The sequence below is a fragment of the Vipera berus genome (genome assembly GCF_964194415.1).
Source record: "Vipera berus genome assembly, chromosome: 17".
Classification (NCBI taxonomy): domain Eukaryota; kingdom Metazoa; phylum Chordata; class Lepidosauria; order Squamata; family Viperidae; genus Vipera; species Vipera berus.
The window spans coordinates 97,432-123,852 of NC_138220.1; the positions used below are offsets into that span (position 1 = coordinate 97,432).

At 57.7% G+C, this 26,421-nt stretch overlaps 1 protein-coding gene across 4 annotated transcripts in view; it reads right to left on the bottom strand.

Moving 5' to 3' along the window:
• KAZN (kazrin, periplakin interacting protein) overlaps positions 1-26,421 on the bottom strand; it is a 43,117-nt gene that overhangs the window by 5,692 nt on the left and 11,004 nt on the right. For 2 of the 4 annotated variants that reach the window (XM_081341199.1, XM_081341200.1), the window contains 5 exons: positions 23,878-24,091; positions 2,816-3,007; positions 1,079-1,215; positions 494-664; positions 203-392 (listed from right to left, as the gene is read on the bottom strand). In XM_081341199.1, the coding sequence (XP_081197325.1) occupies positions 203-392; positions 494-664; positions 1,079-1,215; positions 2,816-3,007; positions 23,878-24,091 (904 nt within the window). Of the gene's footprint in view, positions 1-202; positions 393-493; positions 665-1,078; positions 1,216-2,815; positions 3,008-7,381; positions 7,507-23,877; positions 24,092-26,421 lie in introns of those variants that run through there. The other 2 variants (XM_081341201.1, XM_081341202.1) reach the window with 2 other exon arrangements.

Below are 26,421 nucleotides of genomic sequence, written 5' to 3' on the forward strand. Positions count from 1 at the left end.
TCTCTACTTGTGGGTCCCTGCAGGCGACAACACACACTCTTCCTCCGGGCGGCAGGGGGATCAGACGGGAGACCCGCCTTGCCACTTTCTCCGGGGATCCGGGTGTTTGCCAACCTGGACGGCTTTCGCCCGCTCCCTTCCCACGAAAGGCGGAAGGAGCAGCTTGTGGGGTGGAGCGGGGGGGAGAAGGGGTGGCTCTCACCTTGCCGGTCCACCGTGTGCTGCGGGTGAGCGTGGTAGAGCGTCTGCTGGCTCTGCCTGATGGCGGCCGTGAGGGGCAGGTCGGCCTGCATGACCCACTCCTGGTTCCCGTTGAGCACCGTTTCGCCGGGCATGGCCAGCGAGTGCCGCTTGGGGACGTCCTTGGTCAAGGTGGCTAAGGACTGCTTGGCCTGCGAGAGAGGAAAGGGTGGCAGGAGGGCGGTCCTTAGGAGGGAGGAAAGTGCGGGGGGGGGGGGGCTGGCAGGGAAGACCCTGAGCGCCCCGGCCTCACCATGGCCAGCTCGGCCTCCAGCTCCTTCATGCGGTTGTCCTTCAGGTCCAGCTGTGAGCGGAGGGCGCCGGCGTGGTCGGTGGCCTCCTTGGCCTGGCGCCTCAGCTCCCATTTCTCTCTTTCCAGCAGGTCTTTCTCTTTCGCCAGGGCCTTCACTGCGTCCTCGCTCTCCTGGGGGGAGGGGGTGTCGAGGAGGGGGAGGGGCTTGAGCAGATCTGAATGCGCCACTCGGAGGGGGGGCTTGTCCTAAGCTTAGTGTGCGTCTCTGTTGCCCTTGGGGTGCCCCCCTCTGAGGCACAGCCCTCCCCACCACCCTCCTCAGTGCAGAGACCCCTCCCTCGGCCATCTTCCCATCAGGCGGACCCCCTGAACGAATGCCCTATTTTTAGCCCCTCCAGCTTCCCAGGGAGAGGGGCCGGGGGAGCCCTGGATTTTACAGGGGGACCCTGCAGGCCTCGAGACGGCACAGCCGCCGAAGAGCCCTATGGAATCCGAGGGGCTGCTGGGTCCTCCTGCCTGCCACAGCCTCCCCCTCCATGGGGCGCCCCCCCCCTTTCCTGCCTTCCCCCCTCCCCCTCCCCTGACCTTCCGGTGCTGCTCGTAGTTGCGTATAAAGTCCCTCAGTTGCTCCTCGCGGCTTTCCAGGGTGCTGTAGAGCTGCTGCATTTGACTGACCAGGTCGCTCTTCTCCCCCTTCAAACGCCTCCGGTCGGCTTTCATGGCTGCCAGAGGGGAAAAACAGAGATTTAGTAATCACAAATCAACAAAATGGATCAGCTGCAAGGAGGACTAGCTCTGCCTGGCCAAAGTCCCCTGGGGGCCCATCCACGCCCCAAGGCCCTTACAGGTACCAACCCACCTGGGAGAGGCGGGCAGTGCCCAGCCACAGCAGAGCCCTCAGCCGCCACCCGAGCCCCTCTGAGCTGTGGGGGCCACAAATGGACTCACGGCAGATCCAAGAAGATGCTGCCCCCCCCTGGGTAGGTGGGGCCTCCCAGGAGGGCCATGAGACCCCTGCCCTCCCTCTGCAGGGTCTCCAGGGAGCCAGCAGGGGATACAGTAGGGACAGGACTTTAGCTTAGGCACCCACCCACACATCTCCATGAGCAGGGCCTCAAGAGGGGGGGGGCGGTGCTTTTCTGCTTATCTTCCAGAGAGGTCAAATCCATGCAGAAACTGCTTAATGAGGAAGGGCAGCCAAGGGGGGGAGGAGGAGGGTTTGGGACTAAGCCCCCAGCCCCAGGGCCGGGCATCGTGGCAGAGAAGGGAGGGGCATCTTTTCAAAAGACCGCCTGAAAGATGTCCAGCTCCCAAGGGAAGGGAGAACATGGCCATGGTTGCCATGGAAATAGGGGGGGCTCTGCAAAAATGCTCCCATTTCATTTTGAGAAAGCCAAGCACCACAAACTGGGGGGGGAGGCTGGCAGTGGGGGCGGGGAGTAGGTAACCAGCTTGGCTGGCCTCCCAGGGGCAGCATTTCATGCCCGGGGAGGATGTGCTGGCCTTCACCCATGGCTGGGAGGCCCTTGGCAGAATCTGGGGTGCCAGGGTCTCCCTTTGGGGCGCTGCTGGTGCCCTTGTGCCTGGGGTCTCCGGCTGGCCATTTCGGCTCCTTTTCTCTTCCAGGATCCCAAAGGCCGGGAGCAAAACCTCGTTTGCATGCATGTCCCTGAGTCTGCCCAGCCGCTGGCAAGGGATCAGGGGTGCCTCTGCCAACTCGCTGGTCCTTCCGCTCTACAAAGGACGGGGACCATCCGATGCCAGCACCCGGGGGGGGGGCTGGGGGGGACCTGCATCAGGGAGTTTTCTGCCCCAGCCCCCCAAGAGGAGGGGGAACGGGGTGGCTTCAGCAAGGACCCCAATCTCAAGGGGAGCCAAAGTCTTCCAACCTGGATCACGGGGGGAGGGGTCCCCCAAAAGGCTGAGAAAAGCTCTCCCCCAGCTAGAAGGAAAAAGCATCTGATGGCAAATTTCCTTCCAACGGGGGAATCAGACTTACTTCTGATGAAAACCTTCACCCCCAACCCCCCCCAACAGGAAAATATGTGGTGGGGGTGTCCGGGTGGTGGACTTTAATTGCCTTTCAGGATTTAGAGAGAAACCACACCTAAGAATGGCCTCTTTAGTTCAATTGATTAGGATCTTTTATTGTTAAAATTAATGGGCCCGCTTTGTGGGCTGAGTTTTCACAATAATTTAATCTAAAACAAATTACTAATTACAAGAATTGAGACGTGGGGGGGCTTCTTCTCCATAGGTCGGAAGGGGACCCCCACGTGAATGGATTTGGCCCCCAGCCCCGCCACCAAGTGTTGCTCTCACCCTGGAGGGCCTCCTTTGCCCTAGCCAGATCCTGCTCTTTCTGGGCCAGCTGGACCCTGAGCTCCGTGGCGGGGAGGATCTCGGTGGCTTTGCCCCCGTGCGTCTCCTCCAGGTCCTTGGTCAGCATGTCCTTCATTTGGCGGAGCAAGTGGATCTCCTCCTGCAGCTGGCTCACCTCTTCCCGCAGGAGGACTGGTGGGGGGACACACAGAGAGAGAGAGAGAGAGAGAGAGAGAGAGAGAGAGAGAATGGGAATGCAGGGCAGTGGTGAGAGTGGACTCTTCCTCCCCCTCCCTTCCTTTCCTCCCCCTCTCGCCCCCCCCCACGGGAAGCACCAAGATTCCCCAAGGCAGACCCCATGGGACAGAGACAGGCTCCATCTGAGCCACCGGGAAAGCACCTGGTTTCGCACGCCCACCCCCTCTCCTCAAAGGGGACCCAGAAAGCACATCACGCACAGATGTGGTTTTCAAACTGACCACTTTGCAATTCTGGACTCCAGCTTGGGGGCTGCAGAATTCTGGGGCTTGAAGTTCACGCCTCTTAAAGTAGGCAAGGTTGAGAAACACTGGTATAAAGGTAGCTTTCGGTTTACGACTGGTTGCTTAGTGGCTATTTGGAGTTATGACTTTGGATTCAAATTCCCAAGCTGACTCATCCCTCTCTCCCCCTCCCCCTCTCTCTCAGACACACACACCCCGCAAATCCTGACTCCACATCTTGCTCATTAACTGCATCTTGGGGCGAATGGCTTCCTGCCCTCCACCCTTCCCAGAGGAGAAGAGAGGCAGGGGCCAAGCGACAGCGGCTGGCTGGGGAAAAGATGGCAGGGGAGGGGGTGCAGCTCGTCCGTCCGTGTGGGTGGGGGGAGATGCCCCCTAGCTAGAAGGGACTGTGGACTTTGAAGAGTGTGAAATTAAAGGCGGGAGGGGGGAAACGGGGGAGAAGGCCAACACTAAAAATAAGATTTCCCCCCACCTTCCGCTGGGGAAAGGGCTTTCTCTGGCTCAGGGCTGGCAGCGCAGCAGGAAGGCGTGGCTTTGCAGAAAATTCAGCATTTCTGGCATTCACCCTGTAATTATGGGCTGTGGGGCTGTTTTAATTGCACACCACCATCTTGCTACCAAAAAATAGGCGAGAACATCTGACATAGATCCACTTCCTGGGGGGCAAGCCCCACTGAACTCAATGGGGCCTCTCTCTAGCTGAGCAGGCAGCTGCTTCCGCGGCCCGGGGGCTTCAAAATGGGTGGGACTCCAACTCCTATCATCCCCAGCCTGCCTGCAGCTGGGCAGGAGGGATGTTGGGACATGTTTGTGCTTTTAATCCCTGCTCTCTGATACCCAGTAGTGCCACCTGGATACCAAAGCAACCAAAGTCTTGCCTTCCCCCCCCCAACTCTGGAGAATAGGGAGCCCCCCCCCGCCATGCCAATTCCTGGCACTTCCTCTTCAGGGCAAGAAATAAAAGATCTGCTTTGGAACTTCTTCCCAGCAAGAGGAGAATCCAAGTCTTGGGGGAACAGACCCATTTTCCAAGTTTCCACATGGAGAAGATCAGCCAGCTGGAGGGGCTGCCCTGGCCAACAGGGTGGGGAAAGGCGTCCCTGGGACCATCTACTCCACAGCCCCTTAAAAGTCAGGAGACACCCCACCCCACCCCACCCCGCTTCACCCCCACACTGGGGATCCTTCAGTGGAAGCAGTGAAGAGATCTGGTTTCCTTTTCATTTTAAGCACTTAGGTTTTTTTCCCCTCTCCCAAAAAGAAAGTGATTGGATTTCCCCCCCCCCCCAAAATCCAGGGATTTGAATCCACAAGTGGAATTTCCTTGAACTGAGCAGGACAGGAAGGGCAGCGTGTGTGTGTGTGTGGGGGGGGGGGTTGTGTCTCTCTCCTGGCTGCTTTCCACCCCCACCAACAGCAGCGCCAAGAAACAATAAACTCCCCCTCGCATTTTTGAGATGCTTCCCTGATGAAGACGGCCTGGTTCCCCTTTTCTGCTTTTCCCCCTGATGGGGAACATCTGAGACCTGGGATGGGGGGGAGGGAGTGTTGGTGGGGGGCAGGATTTGGGGTGGCTTCTTTCTCTCTTTGGCAAGCCAACTCTAGGGGCCCGGGGTGGCTCAGACAGGCCCCAGGGAAGGGGTCAGCTCTCCAGAGACCCCCCTGCCCCAGGCTCTGCCATTTTTAATGATGCTCTACTGAGACACACACCCCCAAATCCCCCCCCAGCCCAGGCTCTCCCCTGAAAGCCGATCCCTGGGCGAACGCCAGATCATAGGGAGGGAGGGAGGGAGGAGTGGTCTCTCCCACTTTTTCCCACGCTGCCTGGGATGCAGGAGAAGAATTCCCAAACATGAGGGCGGGTTCTTCATTCCATCCCCCCCCCCCAGGAAAGGCAGGCAGGCGTGGGGCAGAAGGCGGGATCCGGTGGAGGAATGCTCTCCGAGGGGATGTCCCACAGCGGTGTCCCTTCTCTGCCAACAGACAACCTTCCTGCAAGCACTCTGGCACCTTGTGCACCAGAGGTCCTGGGTTCAAGGCTGAGTTATACCAGCAGGCAGCCCACCCCCCACCCCTCTCTATCGGACTAGTGTAGTGCTTGGATTCCCCCCCAAAAAATCTCTCACAAGGGAAGAAAAACCTTCCCTGTCCTGATCAGCAGGACTGAATTCTTAAGTCACCCTAAGACAGCAAATTTAGGTTTTTAAATACATGTTTGACACTAGATTAACTACACAACACACTGTGCACAATCTTTGGCCAAACAAACTGCCGGACATGGAAAACTAGAACAGACAAATATCCCTGCACACCCGCTGAACTGGTCGCTGGTCGCTGATGGCAGCCCAGGGAAGGGCAGAATGTGGTTTTCTGAACATATCTGTGCCTCCCGGCTAAACACACACACACACACACACACACACACACACACACACACACACGGCACTCTGCCCAGGGTCCCCCTGGGCCAAGCAAACTCCTGGCCCCACCTGGAAGATTGAAACAGGCCAGGGCGACGTGGGCACTAGGGCACCTATCTGGGTGTGGCGTCCACCGTCTCCAAAACTAGAGCAACTAGAGCCACGAAGGCCGGCCAGGTGCAAAGTGCAGGCTGCTTCACTGCTCTGTGGGGGGGGGAGGAGTTGCCAAGACCAACATCCTAAACAATACAACTCACGGTCCACGTTCCCCCAAAGAGGGTCCAGCCGGGAGAGCCATTTATAGCTTTTGCTATGAGGGTTTGGATAAGTCCTCACTTGAGGGGGCCTTCCCATCCCCCCCCAAGTACAATACTGAGTTTGCTATTCAGCCCAGCAAATTCCAGAAAGGCTTTCTTCCTTCAGTCCCAAAACTTTCTGCCTCCTCCTCCTTGGGACAAAGTCCAGCCTTTCCCTGTTAAAGTATAACTTTTCTGGGGGTGGGGTGCAAGCAGGGGAGGGGCTACGTGGGGAAAAATATTATTGCAGCGTTTTTTTAAGATTCAGGGGGCTTTGCAGAAGAGAAACAAACTTCCTCCCTCTCCCTCTCTCTCTCTCTCTGTGTGTGTGTGTGTGTGTGTCTGTCCACAAAAGAATGAAATAATGGTTTGCAAGCGGAAGGCTGTGTCCAAATGAGAACCAGACCACAAAGCAAACAAGTCCTCTTTGTTTCCCCATCCTCAGATGCAGTGGCGCTTCTGACCTCTTCTAAGTGCCTAGTCCTCATGGATCCATTGACAGGGGCCTTGGGCGGCGGCCATGTGCCATGCAGGGAGCCTGAATATCAGCTAGGTTGGACCGAACCAAGTCTGGATCCTGGCACGGGGCAGCCAATGCGGCCCCGTGCTCAGCGGTCTGAATCAGAAACCCTCCTGGGCCCTCCGTGAGGGTCCCACGTTGCGAAAGCCGGCCGTGCCAGACTCCTGCCGCCTTCGGAAATGACCCACAGGCAAGGGGGGAAGCAGAATAGGACTCTGGTGCCCGTCACCGCTGGCTGGCAGAAGAGGCAGCCCGGCCTCGGGTAAGGGTGCCCGGGTGTCCTCAGCCCCGAGCCAAAGAGAGGCCAGCAGGGCCCACCGCAGAGGGCTTCTGCCCCACCCGGGGGCCCCGGCCGGCCAACCAGGGTCCCCGCGGCTCCCAGCCACGCAACGAGCTGAGAAGGCGAAAGCTAAGGAGGCAGCCAAGGAGGGTCGATTAGCCAGCCTCTCCGCCTTTCCAAGGCAGGCACCGTCCCACAAACCCGCCAGCTTTGTTTGGCACTCGCTCACCGCAGGAGCCCTGCCGCAAACCACACCTCCCCCTCGGCTACCCATTTGGAAACTCCCTCCGGCGCCTTCTCCCGCCCGCCGGCTGCCGGGAGACCCCCGCCCCGGGCTTTCCGGAGGGGCTTCCCTGGCCCTCCCAGGCCCGAGACAGCGAAGGCAGCGAGCAAGACGGAGTGCGCGGGACCTGCCGTCTGCCCCGGCCCCTCCCCCGACTGCCAGGAGCCCCCCCCCCCGACTGCCAGGAGGGCCCAAAGCGGAGCCCCCGACCGCGGTAAGGATCGCAGACCGAGAGGCAGCCCACCCCCCGCCCCCACCTACCCGCCCTGCTCTCCTCGCTCTCCGATTTCATGCCGGGGGCCGGGGGGGGCCGTGCTCCGAAGGCCGGCCGGTCCTTCCCTGCTACGGCGGCGGCGGCTACTCTCCCCTCTCTTCCGCCCGACTCCTCCCCGAAACGGCCGGAAGCAGGGAAGGAAGGAAGCGCCGGTTGCGCTACCTGGAGCCCCGGCCCAACAGGTGCCGCCGCCGCCGCCGCTCTGCCCGGGCCAGCCGGAAGCTCTGTCGGGCAGGGACGGGCTGCCCGGCGGGGCCGCGGTCCGCTCACCTGCCCAGCCGGCCTCCGTGGGAAGCGGGCGGAGAGCCAGGGAGCCGGCGGACTTGCCTGCCTGCTCGGCTCTCCCGGAGGGGGAGGGAGGGGGGCAGCGGCCGTCAGGAGCTTTTCCTCCCTCCCTTTTGTTCTTTTTTTCGGGGGGGGGGACAGGCCCCAGGGCTGTCTGCAATCCAGGAGGGCGAAAGGGGGGAGGAGGAGGAGGGCCCCGCTCTGATTCAGAGGGCTGCAATGGGGGGGGGGAGCAGGAGCCCCATTTGGCCCCCAAATCACTGGGTCTGCAAAACAGGTTGGAAGGGCTGGACTGAACCTCTGCAGAGCTGGGAGGGGTCCAGGGCAAGAATCGTCCCAGTCGGAATGAAATAGCTCCCTGCTCTAATTGGTCCCTTCGCCAACGCCATGAAGACTGGGGGGCCTCGCTCTCGCTATGCGGCGACAGCAGGCCCGTGGCATGCTCTGCTTTGCCTACCGACCCCAGGTGGACGACGGAGCCCTTTTTCGCCCTTGGAAGGGAAGAGGACATCAGTCGCCTCAGACTTACGACCGCTGCAGCCCCCCCAAACTCAGTCGCACTCTGGGTGCCTGGAATTGGCACGGATGTGCAACCGTGGCGGCACCCAGACTTCCCAGACAAGTGAAGCTGAGGCAGGATTTGCTTAACTACTGCCTGGTTCGCTTAACAACTGCAACGATCTGCTTAACAACCCTGGCAAAAAAGGTCGTAAACTCAGGTGTGGCTCACTTAACAACCTCCTGGCTCAGCAGCAGAAATTTTAGAACCCCCCCCCCCGTGGTCATAAGCCAAGGACTCCTTGCTTCTGCTGTTCTGCATGCTGTGCCCCCCAAAAGAAGAGCCTCGTGAAGTCTTTGGCAGAGAAGAAAGCGCCCCCCCCTTTCAGGGACTCTGCAGAAACCTTTTCAGGCTGTGGGCCCCTCTCGCCCCCTCACAGGCGAGGGGAGGATCACGGCAGGGATGTGGCGTGGGAAAAGCCCCCCCCCAGTGAGCCTTTTTGGCAAATGGCCCTCCTGACCTGGTCGAGGGGGGGGAGGAGCCCCCCCAACATCGCTCACTCGGCAAGCAAACACTCCTGACAAAAAACTCTTTTCTAACCAGTTTTTGACTAGTGGAAAAAAAACAGAAATGGGGAGGGGGACAGAGGGGGAATTTCCAGGTTGCAAGAGCCACGATGAGAGAGTTCAAGGCAGGGAGGAGCCCCAACCTCCTCCCCCCATCCCTCCCCCCCGCCCGTGCTCCTGATGGAGGTGCAGAGGAAGCCAGCCGTGCCTCTCCAAGCTCAGGCCCAAGTAAAGACAAGCCATCCGCCTGGTGGATACAGTCAGTGGCCCCCTGTTTGAGGAGGGGGTTGGACTAGAAGACCTCCAAGGTCCCTTCCAACTCGATTCAGGGTGTCTGGAGTTCTTTCCTCCCCTCATTCTTTCCCGTGCTGATGTTTCTCTCTTTCTCACACCTTCTGCAGTTTGGTGGGTGGCAAGGAGGAAACGTGTTTGTTGCTAAACCACTAAAGCCTAGATTATTTCTTTGTATCCCAGGGTATCATGGAGCTGTTAGTTCAGCATAATTTCGACTCAAGTTCTAACAAGGCATTTCAGCATCTAAAGCAGTGCATCCATTTCTTTGCAAAAAATGGCAGGCCGTCCCGTTTGCATCTTAAAGCATTGGATCAATAATACGAGAGCCTGGCTAAAAAAACAGCAAACCCCAACAACCCTGAAAGCCCTGGACAAATAAGAACCACGCAGCTTTTAGAGTCGTTTCCTAGAAGGCAACTTGGTGCAAACATGGGGCACTTGCACCCCCATCTGGAGCAGAAGGCCAGGAGGGACGGGCTCTCCCTGGCGGCTCCGGTTCCCCCGGGTTAATTCGGAGAGATTTCGCGCTGGACAGTGGTGGCCCAATGCTTGCCTTATCCTGCTTTTCATTTTAATTTGCCGTGCCTGTTTAATTGCCCTAACCTGTTTTTTGTTCTGATCCACCAATACCCCAAGAAGTGGCGATATATAAAAGTAAAAATAAGCCCCTTGGTTACCATCTAAGAAGCAGAAATTGTGTTGTGTTTTCCTTGAAGACGTTGCGCTTCTCCTCTAAGAAGCAGCTTCAGTTCTGCCTCAACCAGGACTGGGCAGACCGAGAATCCCCATAGACATAAAGCCAGCGTCCATTTACTGGACCCCTGAACAAGAGTCACAATGTGCATATTTTGGAACAGATCCACTTCCCGTCTGAGCGCAAATCCTTGCCCACAAGCCAATACTGGATGGCTTTCCAAGGACAGGTCCCGGCAGCTGCCCCAGGATGGGAGCCAGCACAGAGTGTCCCGGATGAGGGAAGGGCTGCTTCAGCACCACGGAGAGCTGCCCGCCTGTCCTGGGCTCCCGGGGGGCCAAAGGTCGGCTGAGACCCAGCCCTCCAGATGTTGCTGCAGGACAGCTGCCAGCAGCCCCAGCCAGCGCATCACGGTAAGGGATGCTGCAGGTGCCTTCGGCCACCCCCGGTGGGCCACACACCTGCTCAGGGATACTACGAGTGTGGCATTCACACAACTCGTTTCAGTAAATGTCCTAATGCCACTAAAATTCTCTCCCCCTTCAAAAGTAAACTCACTTTCACCAAACCGAAGGAGAACCGGTCGGGAAAAGCGCAGGAGAAATTTCGGGCAAGGTTCTCCCGAAACACCCCGGCTAAGGGTCGGGTCTTTGAGATTGGAGGGCGTTTTGAAAGGCTTCCCTCGGCTTGCTCATCAGGGGGAGAGGGAAGCCAACACCGAGTTCTTGCAAATTCGCAGACACTCGGCTGAGGATGGAAGGAAACATCCCCAGATCTGAATTTTTGTACCTCTTTGTTCACCTCGCTGAAATGAAACTGAATGAAACTCAAGACATTTTAGTCGTTCATTTAACATTCTCCGATATCAGATGCAGCTGCAGGAACAATCCCCCGTTTTGTCATCATGAATTCAAACACTGCCCTCCTTTTTCAAAAGTGGGGATTTTTCAGGTCAAGCTTCTTTCAAGCTCACTCACACAGAGATGGATTTTAGCTTTTCATAAAGAGTTTCTGTCTTCCCTCCAAAGGGATGGGAAACAACACGGTGAAGGAACATCCAACACGCAGCAGCGTCAATCACAGCCCCGGGAAGCTTGTCGGCTGATTTATGGACTTGTATTTCGGAAGGATTTGCTGGACATGCCTTGACCGTCCAGTCTTTTCTTGGGAACCTCCAGTGAGGGAACTGGCTGAGGAGGAGGAGGAGGAGGAGGAAGAGATGATTTCGTAATGGCACCCAGCAGGTGGCAGCACACAGTTGACCTTGAAAAAGGGAAGTCAGGTCAGACCCGATTAGCAGGGGGTGGTTGAAGAGACCACCAGGCAAGGAGACAGGTTTAGTCCACCCTGGGGGCGACCAGGAGGGATGCTGCGGCCAAGATCCCACCTCCAGCGGCCCTTAGGTGGCACCACCAGGAAATCCAAGGATGTGGGGCTTGGAAATGGGATTCTCGGGGAGGGGGCTGCGGGGCAAGCTGCCTCTGTGCTGCGGCTGCAGTTGAGGACCTCTCGAACCATGAAAAATATCCAGCTCCCAAAGGAACGCAAATCCACCCAGGGGGCTTGCAGAACGAAACAGCCCTTGTGCGGAAAAGACTGCTGGACACGCTAAAATCCTCTCTGCAGATTCCACATCTGACGCTCTGGAGTTTGCAAGACGGTGGCAGAAACTATCAGCTGCAGAGCAATCGCCGGGATGAATCTTGGACTCTTTGGGCGAAGGATGATGCAGGAATAGAATCGTATCAGAAAATGTCTTTTGACATCCAGGAGTAAGAAAAATTAATAAGAGGGCTAATTGTTTGTGCAGCTTAATCAAATCAACCAATCCAGCACCCTTTTCCTGACTCGACTGATAATTGAATCCCCACGCGTGTTTTCTTCATTAAAAAGAAGGTGTTCATCAAAAGGGGGACAACTGGATTGATTAATCCAATTTGCTGGGTTTCAATTGCTGCGTGCAATTCCCCTCCCCAATAAAAATGGGGAGCAAAAAAATGCTCCCGAATAAAGACATTGGTGTGGCTTTAGGATCTGGGCATTACGCTTCCCATGAGTAAGGCGAGGAGGACGGGCTCCGGAGTCCCCCCAGCCAGTCCAACCGGGGGGAACTTCACCCCCCCCCAGGGCTGCTGGAGAGGCCCCCGGGAGAACTCCTGCTGCCTGGGCCTTCCGGCTGCTGGGTGAATGCAGAGGGGTCGCTTGAGCAGCCCAGGAGGGGCAAAGGGTTGGTGATGGAGCTTCAAGAAGGTAGGAGGGAAGGGAAAGAGATCCCTGTCCCTTCTGGGGGAGCAAGGAAGATGCCTAACCCCAAACACAGCACCCCTCTCTGCAGAGCAGCTGAAGACCAGGCGAAGGGGCTCTCTTGCCTGGGCCCAGACTGGTCTCTGGTAAGGCTAACCAAGGGGAGACCCAACCTAGAATTAAGGGGAAATTTTCAGACAGAGCAATTAGCCAGCGGAACTGCTTGCCTCCAGAAGTTGTGGGTGCTCCATCACTGGAGGTCTTCAAGAAGAGAATGGACAGCCATTTGTCCGGGATGGTATCAGGTCTCCTGCTTGAGCAGGGGGCTGGACTAGAAGACCTCCAAGGTCCCTTCCAACTCCGTTATTCTGCTACTGAAACCAGCGCTTATTTCCATGTTTTGTGGCAGCAACACATTGCAAAATGCCACTTTCCGTCAGCTTAAAGGCTTTCCGGAACTGCGCAAGGAGGATTGATTGGTACCCAGGGGAGAAAAAGTTATTTCCCTGAGTTGTTTTTGTTCCGAGCTGAAAAGGGCCTCTGTGCTTCATTCAGCCGTGCTTAAAAAGCGTCCTGGCAGATTTGCAGCTGAGTGGCCGATTGGGCTTTTTATAAGACCTCAGCTGAATTTACACCCCGGCCGGAATATCCTCCCGGCAGGTGCATCTGTGGGCTGGTCGGGAGGGCGAACTTTTGCTGCAGAAACGGGGAAAACAGAAGAAGGCAAAAGCCATTGTCAGGCTTCATAAATTAGCCCCGGATTCGAAGTCGGCCAAACCGCCCAACTGCCAAGAGCGAAAGCTTTCTCCTCAACCAGCCCCTGCGTGGCCCAGGAGGCGACTGCGGACACCCCCGGCGGCGGCTTCCTCACACCGATTCAGACAACCAGCATGAGGTGTTTTTGGGCCAAGGAGCTTCAGCCGTTAAAAAAAAATAAGACCAAAAGCGACCAAGCAGAGCTGAAAGGACAGCAGCCAAGGCACCAGGCTTGAAAGCGGGAGACGGGCAGTTCCACTCTTGCCTTCGCCACGAAAGCCTGCTGGGCAACCCTGGGCCAGTCACACACTCAGCCCAGCCCACCTCACCAGGCTGTTGTGAAACAGAGGAGGAAGGAGCATTGCATATGTTCACTGCCAGATTCAGCCGAGGGAGCCACTGCAACCCATGGGAGTTTCTATTCTGGCCATGATCAACCCAAGCCTCGCTGGTTTCAAAGGAAGAGCATTCACACACATCTCTTCGAGGCACAAGGACACACACACAGAGGCACGGCCAGTTCGAAACAGTGTCGCTGGTGATGGGCCGGCATATGCATAAATAAATGCAAGGGTGAAGGGGTTACTGGTGCCCCTCCCCCCCCGGCATAAGAACCAGATGCCATAAAAAAGCCCCCCCCCAAACCCCCACTTAGTTTGCTCCCTCCAGGCAGCCCCATGGGGGACCGAGAAATGGGGCACGTCAAAGCTTCTAATTACTTGGCAGGGGTTCCCCCCTAACACACACAATCCTCAGCCGTTCTCAGGTGTGGATGGCGACACTGCCAGGGGTGGTTTATCAGCGCTAAAGACAGGATCCTCCCGGGGGCCATTCACGCCACACACACCGCCAGGGAAACGGGCAGGAAATTAATTTATCCTACAGCAGCACTGCTTCTCCCCCCCCCCCAGTAAGTAAAAAGAAAAGGCAAGGGAGATGCAGAGGAGGGGGAGACAAAGGCAGAGTGCCTGGATCGAGCAGAGTATGGTGGGGGGGGGGCTTGCAAGGGGGTCATTACCTACCATTTGGGGGGGGGCAATGTGGACAAACACAGCTTGTTAGGAAGCCCCCAGAGGTTAAATTATCTACAGGAGGAAGGTGAGAAAGGAAGACACTGTTTCTGGAAAAATAACAGCCGCATTTTGTGGTGGTGGGGCAGAGTCTGGGTGACCCTGGGCAACTTTCTCCCCATGGGCAAGGGGCAGGTTGTGCCCAGAGCGGCAGGAGGGGGCCGGAAAGGGAGATGAGCCCTTCTGGGCTGCCTCTAAAGAGTCCGTCCCCCGCCCCGATTTTGCAACCTGGGCCTGCCCCCACCCTCGTGGGCGCTGGGGGCCGGGCGGGCCCAAAGCAGCGATGGGGTCCAGGCAGGTCCAGCCGCAGGTGTGACAAGCAACGGTCCTCCCCTCCTCCCCTCCTCTGGCTCCCAACTTGGAGCCCGAATCCATCTTGTTATGTAGCCAGGCTGGGCCGGCTCTGTCAGGAGAAAGGGCCGCCCGGAGCGGGTGCTGCTAATTGAGAGGCAGAGAAGCTCTGGAGCCGGTCAGAGGAACAGCTGACATGTCCGGCCGACACCGGCCTTGGCAGCCTGGAGAAGCTGCTGACAACTAGGCAGCCGGTCGCCTCACGCTGTTGCCGTTCTCCACAGTTGTAGAGGCAGCCACAGAAATGGGAAGAGGTGAAAACTGCTTTCCATTTACAAACTTGCTCACTCGCACAAAATACGGTTTCTCACCCAAAAATCGAACCTGTTAGGTGCATCTTATTCACCCACAAACACATTTAACATATTTCACCAGTAGAAATAACAGGAAATTGGAACCAGTTTATGGCATCCTCGCTTTCCATCCTGCAGCTATAAAATAGGTGCCGCCCAAGCAGCAGCTCCTCCTTTTCCGATTCCTGAGGAGGGCCCTGACTGGGCGAAGGGTGCCAGCCGGCCAATCTGAGCTAGGAGATCCAGCGGCAGAGAGGAAGTCGGTCGCCTTCTGCGCCGAGCGAGCAGGGGCGGATTCATCACACCGACAGGCAGATCTCCTTTGCAGATCAGCTCATCCTGGGCAAGAGCCCCAAAGGCTGGGTACTCAAGCAGAGCAGCCGAGGATGATGGGCATTGGGGAGGGGGGTGGCTGGTCATTACCCACCTGGAGAGCAACAACGCCCCCTCCCTTCACCTGGGGGCTCTTGGCGCCTCATCGACTGGGATGCTCAACAGAGCTTGCTCCAATTAATCTCTGTCCGCTGTTGGCCAGCTCAGGCCTCTGCGTGGTTCTGCTCCAGCCCCTCCCTGCTGGCAGCCCCCCTCCTTTAGGAGTCTGATGGCAGCAACGCCCAAAGGATCCGGCTGCAGCCACCCCAAGCAGGGCCGGCGAAGCCAAAGGACGCCGGAATGGCAGAATTGAACCGAAGGGAAAAGCCGGCCGGCGCACACAACCTAGGAGTTCACCTGCGGACCACCAGATGCTCAGCTACAGACCCTCTACGGAATTCACCACTGTGTAGCCAAAGGAGGAAAATAAAAAATTTAAAAACCCGCCGGGAGCAGCAGAAATGAATTGCAATTAAATTACTGAACATGCTCACGTAGCTGTCCAATCTAATCTCACTTCTGCTCTACCCGGTCTGCATTCTCCTCGCTTGCGCTGGGCCCTCACTCATCCCCACGCTGGAGGGTCTTGCCCGGGTGGGCATCCGAGGCAGTGCAAGGAGGGCAGCCTGTTTCAGACCCCAAAGCCAGGGGTTTCTTTCTCAAGAGGAAGAGGCAAAGTTTTCCCCTCAAAGAGTCGCTCTAAAAAAACCCGACAGAGGACGACTAACAGCCGGGAGGGAGGCTGCCAATCCCGTTTCTCTCGGCCCTGAATTCCTACACTAATTCCGCAGTGGGTGTTTCCCAGCCCAGCCCCTCAACTGGGGGGGACCCTAACCCTTGCCAGGGGGACGTCCTTCTGGACATAGCCTGGGGCCGAGTGGGTCTCCCTCGGGCTGGCAGGTAGACCCGGCTATCCTGGGGACCCTCCCCGCCACCTCCACCTCTGGACTCCACCTCCGGACTCTGCTTTATGAGCTCCGAGCAACCCCCCCCCGCCCTCCTCTTCCCCCTCCCCTAAGGGCCTCCCTGGCCGGCCACTGGGGGGAGCAAAGGTCTGCCGGGGAAGAGGGGGAAGGCAAGGCAAACCTGGGTCCTCCTCCATGGTGGGGATCTCCTCGCAGCTTTGGCCTCAGGGGGCTGCTGAGAAAGAGGGCGGCAGACAATGAGGCCATCTGTTCGGCAGAGCGGCAGGGTCTGTGCGGGGAGGGGGGAAGGGTCCTGCAGTCCCTCCTGGGCACGAGGGAGGGGGACACGCTGACTGCAGCTCATTGGTCACCTGTCACCACATCCCCCCCCCCAGCGGCTGATGGAGGAGCGGCACGGCAGGGCCAGGGTGGTGGGGGATGCTCCCCCCACTTAGGAAGGCCACTAACTTTCCAAGCCAGGACAGACAACAGCTACATACACACACACACACACACACACACACACACACACGCACGCACATACGCACGCACGGCTTCTCTTGGCTCACCTGTGCAGGTGGATCCAGAGCCAAAAGGCCAGGCTCTCGTTTCTCTCCTGGCAAACCCCATGCTCAGCACCCACAATGTGCCAGCTTAACTCCCTCTGTGACCCCGAGAAGGGCGCCCCTCTGTGGCACAGGAATGAAACTGGAGCCGCCACATTTCCAAGGTGAAGCAGACAGACAGTGACTAGGGGCAGTGTGAGAGATCAGGAGCGGGTCGCCCTCTGACCCCGAGCACGCCACTAGGGGGAGATTGATGGGGCGAGTGACGGCCCAGCAACTCCCTCCACAGGCACCCGGAGAGCCGAGCCCACGAAGCCAATGAGCCACAGGGTAAGTGACTGCCACATGCCACAAGGGGCTGCTTCCACCGGCTCTTGAAGGACAGGCTGGGGGCACTGGGAAGATGGCAGCCCCTTCCTGCTGACCTCCAAAAGGGAGGCCAGAGGAGTCTCTCCTGCCTGGATCTTCACTGTACCCCCCCACACACAGACACACAAAACGGAAGGAGCCCCTAGAAACTGTTCACATCACATCATGGCTTCTACTGGAGTTTCCGTGTGTTGTCTCAACATGGCTGACTCGGCCAAGGTGCCCCCCACATGCCCCCCAGTGACTGTGCTGGTGACGGATGCCCTGCAGGCCGCAACTGGGGAAGGCGCATCAACGCGTACTCTGGAGTTTGCCCACTGGAAGCAGGCTGGGCTCAGCTGAACAAAGCCGGCTGCTGAAACCAGAACCCGGAGTGGCGGGTCAACGGACGGTGCCCTGTGCGTGGAATAAGGGGCAAGACCTCTGGGTCTTGATTAGAGACTAGGCAGCTTCACCGGTTACGCCCAGGGGCACCCCTTGGCAGCCAAGAGAGAAGCTGGCGTCTTCTGTTTTCCCTTAATGAAGGCACAGAGGCCGTTTCTTCCCAGGGCCCTCTTGCTTTAAGCTCCCGTTCGGTTCTGCCTGGGGCTCAGCGCTGCCTCCCTTGCGCTTCAAGCCAAGCCAGCTGGCTCTCCACAGAGGCTCAGCGCTGCCTGCAGAAGGCCCTGTGCCCGGCCCTCGTCCATCGCCCTGATGCCCAAGCAAACAGCGAAAGGAAGGCAGAGGGGAGCCAGACGTGGGTGCACAAGCTGCCGGTTGCACAGCACACCCAGGGTGGGGCTGTGGGTCCAAAAGACACCGATGACCCTGCTGGCCGGCTGGATCCTAAAGGAAAATGTTCTGGGAGCACCACAATCACATTTTATAATCCAGACAAGCAAATAGTACGACTGAATCTAGAGGGGGTGCCAGGAGACGCATTTGGCTAAGAAAGGGGGGGATCGCAGAGGCAGGGAGGGAGACCACATGCAAAGAGAGCTCAAAAGACAGCCCCCCCGGAAGAGGCTGGGCCCAGAAGTCCCCCGTTTGACCCAGAAGACGGGCCCACATTTTCTTTCAGAGCGCCAAACGTGGGCACTGAGCACCTGAACCGCGAGGCCCTTCCATAATTACCCTGGCGAGTTTTCAGAGTCCACTAACCACGGCCCTGTCAGGTGGGGCTTCTCTGTTCACGCAGGCCCCTCGTTCAGGCCGGCCTTGGGTGGGGGTGGCGATGGGCCCCTGGTGGGAAGCCTGACCGGATGCTGGCTTTAGACACTTTCTGCTTTTTTTGCTGCTCTCCATTTGTTTCTTACCATTGCCAGAGTTGTTATGCAGTCGGACAGGGCCCTAGCAAATGTGATATAACAAGCAAGCAAATAAATAAATAAACAGATTGAAACAACTTTGCAATCTGTTCAGAGAACTCAGACTTTGGGGTAAGCTAAAAATAAAAGCATATGGCCTCAGGATTCCTTGGCCTTCTTTAATCGTGAAACAGGATTTAGCATGCATGAGTGTGTGTACACACACACACAAAGGAAACCCCCAAAACTGGACCTTCAAAGCATGGTTCACACCTTCGAATGGAGGATCCTGCCAAGCAGGGAAGACGGCTGGGCCCTGAAAGTCTCTCCTTTCGGCTCAAACCCCCCCATGCCCAAAGAGGAGAGGCTGCAAGGGACTCCAGGGAAATGGAATCGGAAAGGAGAAAGGATTCTGTACAGCCTGGGAAAAATGTAAGAGATGGCTAAGAGGGAGGGATGGATACGGTAGATAGGCAGGCAGGCTTTACCTGACATAGATTCTTATATGCTCAATAATAATAAGCACAATTTCTCTTTAAAAGTTTAAGATGGTTGCCCTTCCTATCAGTACTTTACAAAAATCAAGGAAATCACCATGGACCACGCCTCATAAAGATTCCATTTGGCCTTGACTAGGAGGAAAGAATGAGGAATTTGATATCTAGGAGTTAACTCCCTTTCTGACACATCACCAATGAAGAGATCGTATTCTTCCTCCCCTTCCCTGTTCTGTTCTGTTCTGTTTGGACTCAGAAGTCCAAACGGGCAGGTATTTTTTTTACAATGGAAATGTGCCCTTTACTGGGGTGTTTCTCAACCTCAGAAACTTTCCCCGTGCGTAGACCCCAACTCCCAGGGTCCCCCAGCCGACTGGTCCACTTCCCCAACTGGTCCTTCGCAGAGATCAAAGATTCCCTTTCTGCCTCTTATCTCGCAAAGACACTCGTGGTCCCCAGAGCCTGGCAGGCCTTGCAAACAGGAAGTGGAACTCTGCCCGTTCCCACGAGTGGGGCTGAGGCCCAAAAGTGGGGGGGGAGGCAAAAGGATTCCTACCCAGGCCAGCCAAACTGTGAAAGGGGAGGAGGGCTCTTTCAAGAGGCAGACCAGGCTGCTGGTCCATCACAACACACAAGGTTTACAGAAGGCACAGCAAGAGTGCTGACTTTGCACCTCCAATAAAGGCACCAGGCATCCACTTGGCCTCTTCAAACTATCACCTGATCCGCCTTCACTTTAGTGGCCCCCCGTTTTATATAGGTGGATAAATATTATGCAAATCTTTTATTCGAGGCCGGGTTTAATACAAGTCCTGCCAAATCCAAAGAGCGACTTTGCACCAGATGCTGTTTATTAACTTTCAAATTATACTGCACTTTTGGCAGGACCTCAAGATTGTGTGCAGCCATTTTGGGTTCAGATCCCAGATCCTCACGATGGCCGAGCTGGTCCAGGTGGGGATCCGAAAAGGTTGATCTCTCCCCCCAGCTCCCCCCTTCGGAGGGACCCTCTGAAGGTGGTCTTGGAAAAGCCCAGGAAGGTTAAGTCCCTGAGGTGGGGGTTCCCTTCCTCTGCTTCCCCCTCGGTCACTACCACCCACAGACCCCCCAGGCCTCTGGAACCGCCGGCCGGAGCTCCAGGGCAGCTGCAACAGGAAGCCCCCCTAGGGCTGCTGTGGGCCAGCCACGTCCTGAAGCACAAACAGGGCTGGCTCAGTTCCCAGCTTCTGGCCACGGATCAAGGACGTCCACGTCCTCCTTGCAAGTTTCCATGACCTGCTGGACGCCTTCTCCCCAAGGGTCCCACGTGCTTCAGCCTGGCTGGGAAAACCACGAAGAGCTGCCCCAGCCGGCTGCCCCCCACAGCGCCCTTGCCAACTGGGGCGCCCTCCCTGCTCCAACGTCCATGGCACGAGACTCGGTACCCGGACAAGAGGCCGGAGTGAGCGGGAAGGAGGGCCTTTTCTGATCCCGCGGCCAAATGACTGGACCGTTTCAGATCTCGAGTCTCCCTTCCCGTCTTACCGCTGCTCCTCCTGGGACTGAACAGGCAAAGGAAGGGGGCTAGGAATCTCACCGCCTATAGCCCCCACCCCCAAAGCCCAGCCTGACCCACCTGTGGGAGTCGCTTCTGCCTCTGCCATTTGTAGCCACTGCCTAAAGCAAATGGATTTGCCTCCCCCCTCTCAAAAGGAACCCACCGCTACCGAGACGGATCTTTACTGGAATCCCCCTAGAATGATGCTTCAGGATGAGAAGCCTCTTCCTCAGGTGGGGGGGGGATTAATATGAGAAAAAGAGGAGAGGAGATCCAGTGCATCCCAAAGGAAATCTGTCAAGATTTAGCAACTGAATGGATCTAAATACAAAATGTGTCTTTTTTTCCCATGCCCCCCCCATTTCTTTTTCAAATGCATGTTGGTGATTTTAGTTTAGCCTCCTCACAGGAAATAAATCACTGGGTGGTATCTTTTCCGCGCACCCTTTCCTTTTAGTGGGGTGTCTCCTCAGAAGAGATAAACGCTTCCTCTGCTTAAGAGAGAGAAGACACACGCCCGTTTAATTACAATCTGGCCTGCCAGGTTTCTATTACGCTTCAAAAAAGGGAAGCAGTTTTAGATTAGAACAAAAAAGCTATTAGCTTTTTCACATTTTGATACACAGAGGTTTTCCCTTCTGGAAGAAAAGACTGCAGGGTGGTTTTTCAAGGCAACTAGATCAGCATTAAGAAGCAAATGGAGGCTGGCCTATGAATCAAGCCAGGAGCAGCAAAATGAAGCTGAAATCAAGGTCTGTCCCATGGGAACAGCTGAGTCCTGTATTAATGCATCACACACACACACCCAAATATCTCAGTGCAAATATAGACTACAGATCCCATCATCCCCCAGCGAGCGATTCCCGTCTGGGCAAAGAAGGAATTTGCAGGATCAACCACGGCCAGGCTCCCTGGCCTGACAGATGACCTCTCCCTGTTGAACTTCCCCTCCCCACATTTACAACCGCTTCCAATTTAATCACGGCCTGCAAATTTAATTAACAGGCTGTGTTTACCCCTTCAAAATATCTTGTTAGCGGAGTCGTTACGCCAGAGTGCCAAGCTCTCTCGGAGACACAGGATGCCAACGCCAAGACGTTCCCCCCCCCCCGTCAAAAAAAAGCCAATCACGGCAACAGTTTCTCCTGGTCCAGCTGCCACAAAGCAGCCATAATCTGGGCACAATACGAACAGGAGCCATAAAATGGGAAGGGCAGTACAAGCCTTCTAGCCATACTGACAGTGACGAAATAAGAGAACACCAATTACGTGATGATAACATTGGATCAACTAGAATTAATTTCCTAGTTCTTCTTCTAGGTTTTAGGCCAACCTATTTCACCAGGTGGCCGTCACGGGAATGGAAAAGGGAAGCTGCTTGCGGCTGCTGCGGGCTCACTTCTCCGGCCAGGAGTGGTCAAGAGCTCAGCTGGGCCACCTGAGACCAGCGGCGACTGGCCTGGAAAGAGCCTCTGTGCAGCTGCCAGAGACCCCCAACCGCCAGGCCCCAGCTGCAATTCAAGGCCCGGCCTGTCCCCAGCGTCCAGGGCAAACAGCAACTCCGCAGACCCAGCTGACGGTCGCCTCCCTTCAGGGGCTGGCGGAGGCCCTGGCGCCCAGGCCAGAGTCACACAGCAGGCCAAGCCCACTCCTCACAAGCCAGAGGGCAGCCGAGCACAGGACCCGAAGTCAGGCTGCCCCGGGGTGCCCGTGCCAGCCACCGACCAGGGAAGCCCGGCTCACCAAGGAAGGGCAAGAAGGGGTGTAGGGCAGCCCCCGCCAGGGAAGGCATATTACTGGGCCCCAGGAGGGGGAGGGGGCCAGGAGACACTCCCCCCAGCCACCAACCCTTCCTTTCCTCCCTCCTTCCCTGCACAGCAGAAACTTCTTCAGGGGCAGGATGCGCCCCCTCCATCGCTGGGGCTGGTGTGGAGGAAGAGGCTTCCCTTCGGATTCAGCGGAAGGGAAGGCTGTGATTCCGGGTGGGTGGTGGCGATGGCGGTGTACCGACTGGTGGGATATTCTTGGCCACCTGATTATTCCCCCCCAAAAGCTTCCCTTCTCCCTGGCAAGAGGTTGACAAAACCGCTTCCCTGCTTTGCTTACACCGAATGGAAAGATGCGAGGAAAAAGAAGAGCTGGAAGACTAGAATAATGGAGCCCATCCTACCTCGCAGGGCTAGAAGAGTGGGCTTCTAGGCCTCCTCCTGGTCAGTTCTGGCCCCCAAACTACGAGGCAACTAAGATTTGGCAAGGTGTAGGTCTTGCACGTAACTCCCAAGGGGGCCTGGACCCCTCTCCAACCTCGGCCTTTGGCCAGGCGTCTCTGCCTGGGGGGGGCACATGTGACACCTTTCCTGACTCTCTTTTCCCTTCAGGAAAGCGGTGGGGAAATGTGAGCGCCCCTCCCTCGGAAGGCAGCCTATCTGCTTCTGAGCAGACCATGAAACAAAGGTTCAAAGGAGCAAACGGCAAAAGTGCGAACAGCCTTTTTTGCAGCAAATGATGGAGGTCAATGGGGAGGGGGCTTCCTGGTGGCAAAGCCCCCTCCGGCCACCCTTCATAGGGCTTGGAAGAGGAAGAGACAGGTGCCCATTTTGGCAAAGGTGGCATCAGGCTCCTTCCCTCCAAGGCCGCTGGCAATCCCAGGGGGGAGACCCCTGCAGGGCCTGATGACACCCCTGCCCTCCAACCAGCTGCGCCCCACAGGCTGGGTGGAGGGACTGGAGCTCCTGAAGGCCACGCCTGGCCGGCCCCACCACCTCCCTCCCACAGGCGCCCCTTGCAGGTCACAGAGGAGAGCTCAGGAAGGATTGAAAATGCCGGCCCCCAGGTTGTGCTCCCCCCAAGCCCCGTTCAGCTGCGCTGGGGAAATCTCTCTCACACCCCCCCCCCAGAGAGCCGGTTCTCCGGAGGAGGCTGCTCCAATGGTTCCCCAGCCCCCATCTTGTGCCAGGGGGGACTCAGCCTCTACTTCCCCCCTCCCTTAGCTCCACAACCATTTCCTTGGTTAACGTTTGCCTGCCGTGGGCACAAATCCCACACATTTTTTACAAGGCTGCCTGCCAACAAAACGCTTTCCCCAGAAGCCCCAGCAGAGGCGGCTTCATGGCTCCATCTGCCAAGTCCCCCCCCCCCGCCACAAATCCCAGGAAGACGTGATTTCCTGAGCAGAGTCAGACTTGTTACTAGAAAGATAAACAACGGAGGGACACATCTTTGAATTCGGTTCCAAGCAAGGACTATTCATCGGTAGGTCCTCCCGATTACTGGGCGGCGGAGGGGGGGGGAGATCCTTCACCTCCCGCCGCTTCCCCAGCAGCTCCCGTGCACGCCGGTCAATGTCACAGCACCGGCATTTGGGGAGGGGGGCAGTAAGTAGCCCGATGCTGCCGCTGCCCCTTCCACCGAGAGCCTCGCGCCCCATGACGTCATCTCTCCAACCCTTCTCTGCACAATTCCCGCCACCCCCGGGGGCTCCTGGTTCTCCCTCCGAGGAGCCCCCCCGCCCGGCGCGGCCCCCGCACGCCCGATCTGCACGCTCGGAGCCCCGGCCGCTCTGCCGGCACAGCCAGCGGCCCCGGCGGGGTCTCGCCAACCGGCCCGGCGGAGCCAGCGACCCCCCCCCCTCGGCACACGGCTCGGTCAGCGGGGAAGAGCCGCCGGCCCGAAAGGAGGCCGGCAGGCAGCGCTCCCCCGGCTCCGCCCGGGACCGCAGGCCGAGCGGTCAGCCCGCGGCCGGCCGGAAGAGCGCTGGGCCAAGCAGCCCGCCAGCGGAGCCCCGGCCGGATTCCGGGTCGGCCCGCCAGCGGCCGGTCCAGGGAAGCCCCGGAGCGCCTCCCGAGAGCGCGGCGCAGAGCAGCCCCCCGCCCCGTCCCCTCCGGAGGGCCGGCGCTTACCTTGCAAGCTGGGCTGCGCGGGGTCCGGGCCGCCTCCGCCCGCGGCCATGTCGGCGGCGCCGGGGGGCCCGTCGGCGCTGAGCTCGGCCAGTCTGCGGCTGGCGGCGCCCAGCTCGGCTCGCAGGGCGCTCACCTCCTGCCCGGCCGCCTGGAGCGCTCCGTCGATGCGCAGCGCCAGCTGCTGGTTCCCCTCCATCATGCCGGCGATCTTGGCCTGCGGGGGGGAGAAGGCGGCAGGCTCAGCCGCTGCAGCCGCCGCCGCATGGCGCGCCCGGCCCCGCCGTCTCCGCCCGCCCGCCGCTCCCGGGGCCGCGACGCCCGCCCGCCGGCTGGGGCTGCACCCGAGGCCGGCGGCGCGGCTGGTAGAAGCGCGGCCGGGGCGGGAGGCGGCGGGAGAGGAAGCGCGGCGGGAGGGGGGTGTTGGAGGAGGGGGAGGAGGAGCCGCTCGCCCCGCCCCGCAGAGGCCCCTCCTCCGGCCTGGGCAGAGCGGCGGCCGCCCCCCCCGCCCGGCTGCCCGTAGCGAAGCCCCTGCGGCCCCTCCCGCCCGGAGCCCAATGGCGGCTGGCGGCCCCGTGAATTCCCGGGGTGCCTGTTCTGGTCGGGCCTCCCTGAGCGCCTCCCGCCGGTCCCCGGGGCGCTGACGAGCTCCGCTTGGCTGAGTTCCCACCCCCCCGTTGAGCCACAAAGCGCCGCTTGCGAGGCTGGCAGTTCACACCACACGCTAAACCAACAATTCTGTGTCCAGAATTCTCTTAAGGGAGCCGCAGATGATGGGTCTCCGGTTTTAGAGGCAGGACAGGGAGTCCTCTACATATGACCACAGAATCAGCAGCAGAATCGCCACTGCTAAGCAAGGCTGAGTGAGCCGTCTCTGATTTTAGGAGCTTTTTCCCCATGGTTGTTAAGTGAATCATGCAGTCATTAAGTGAACCTCGTTTCTTCTGTTGACTGCTTGTTGGAAGCTGGCAGGGAAGGTCACAAATGGTGATCACGTGACCCAGAATCTGCACACCCCCCCGCCGGACCCCCTCCCCCTCAAATTCACCCCCTCTCCCCCGGGAGCAGAATCCATTCCACAAGCCACAATTCCTCACCTATTGTGCCTGCCTGGGTTCACACATCACACAAAGTACAACATTCAAAGCTTGCAGTTACAGTTCACTGAATTACAGTTTCTGAATGTTGCGCAAATTGGGCAAAATCTAAATTAAGGAATGCAACACCCCCACCCCCATAAGCTGGTTAGTTTTCCCACCTGAACCATCCATCGCCACTCTGGCCCGGCATGAGAGACGCCTCCCCCCGCACTCGACTTGACCCACACCCCAAAGTTTTTGCAGGCTGGGTAACTGAAAGCCGCCTTTGAATGCCAACCATCTTAATCCCCATATAATTAATCCTAATAATTCATACCATAAGCGCCTGGCATTTGTAGTGGCCAGCTAGCAAAGGGCAACTCAAGGTTTGGCAGCAAGATGCCAAGGCGCCAGGTAGCTGGCAGAGGGTTTCCTGCCTGGGGCCAGAGGCTGGCAGAGGGAGAGCCACAGCTGGCCGGGAAGGTGCTAGTCCTCAAGGAACAGTTGGTGTTGCTGCTGCTGCAAAGCGTTCTCCCCTCCTCTTCACACAACCCCTGGCCTTTAATGGGGTCTGCTTGCAGGGGGAAGAAAATGCCCCCCCCCCGCTTAGAAGGGCTACCACAGAAATACTCTTGATGCCATCAACCAGCATCACGTGAGACCCAGTTAAACGTAACCCTGATCTGAATTTTCTGAGAGTCTCAAGCAAGGAAGCTCACCAATTCTCACCTCAGTTTGGATAAACCACAACAGGCTCGATTCGGCCTAGGATGGTGCAGCTCTCGGACGCCTGAGGAAGAGCTACGCCAAGTCTGGTTTCATACTAGCACTAAACGTCAGTCTGAAAAACACAGCGTGGCAGTATTCACACAACAGGCTTAACCCGATCAGGAAAGACTCACCAATGCGTAAAGGTTGGGGCTTTTTGTAAGTTATGAGCCCTTGTGCAAATGCAGCCTGGCACCAACACAAAAAGTTGTGCAAGGAAAGTCTGTTCCAAATGACAACCTGTCGCAGCTGGTGGAGACGGTGCACATCACGCAACGCGCTGCAAGGAGGGCACATCTCTCGACTCCGTTTTCTCTCGGGCTTCCAGCACGTTGGGTGCCGTGAGCCCTACCCCCCCCTTTGCTCATTGGCTGGGGGTTCCTAGGACCCCCTCTCCTGAGTGAGTGGGTGCAACCCTCGCAAGGATGCCTCAAAGGGCCGTGCTTAATGGAACACAAGAGTGAAAATTATCAAATGCATCACGTTAGCTGGCTAATTCCATTTCAATTAAGCTTACATTGAGATTAAATGAAAATACAACAAGTTCAGGTTTTGTCCCACATCTCCCCACTGAAGGGAGCTGCCCTCAACGGCCACGGAGAAGAAGCTGGTGGGCACCAGGATAACTGCCTTATTCCGACCCCTAGTTTCAGTGGAAGGGGATTATTCTAAGTTTTGCCCACTTGCCCCCACCCCTTTC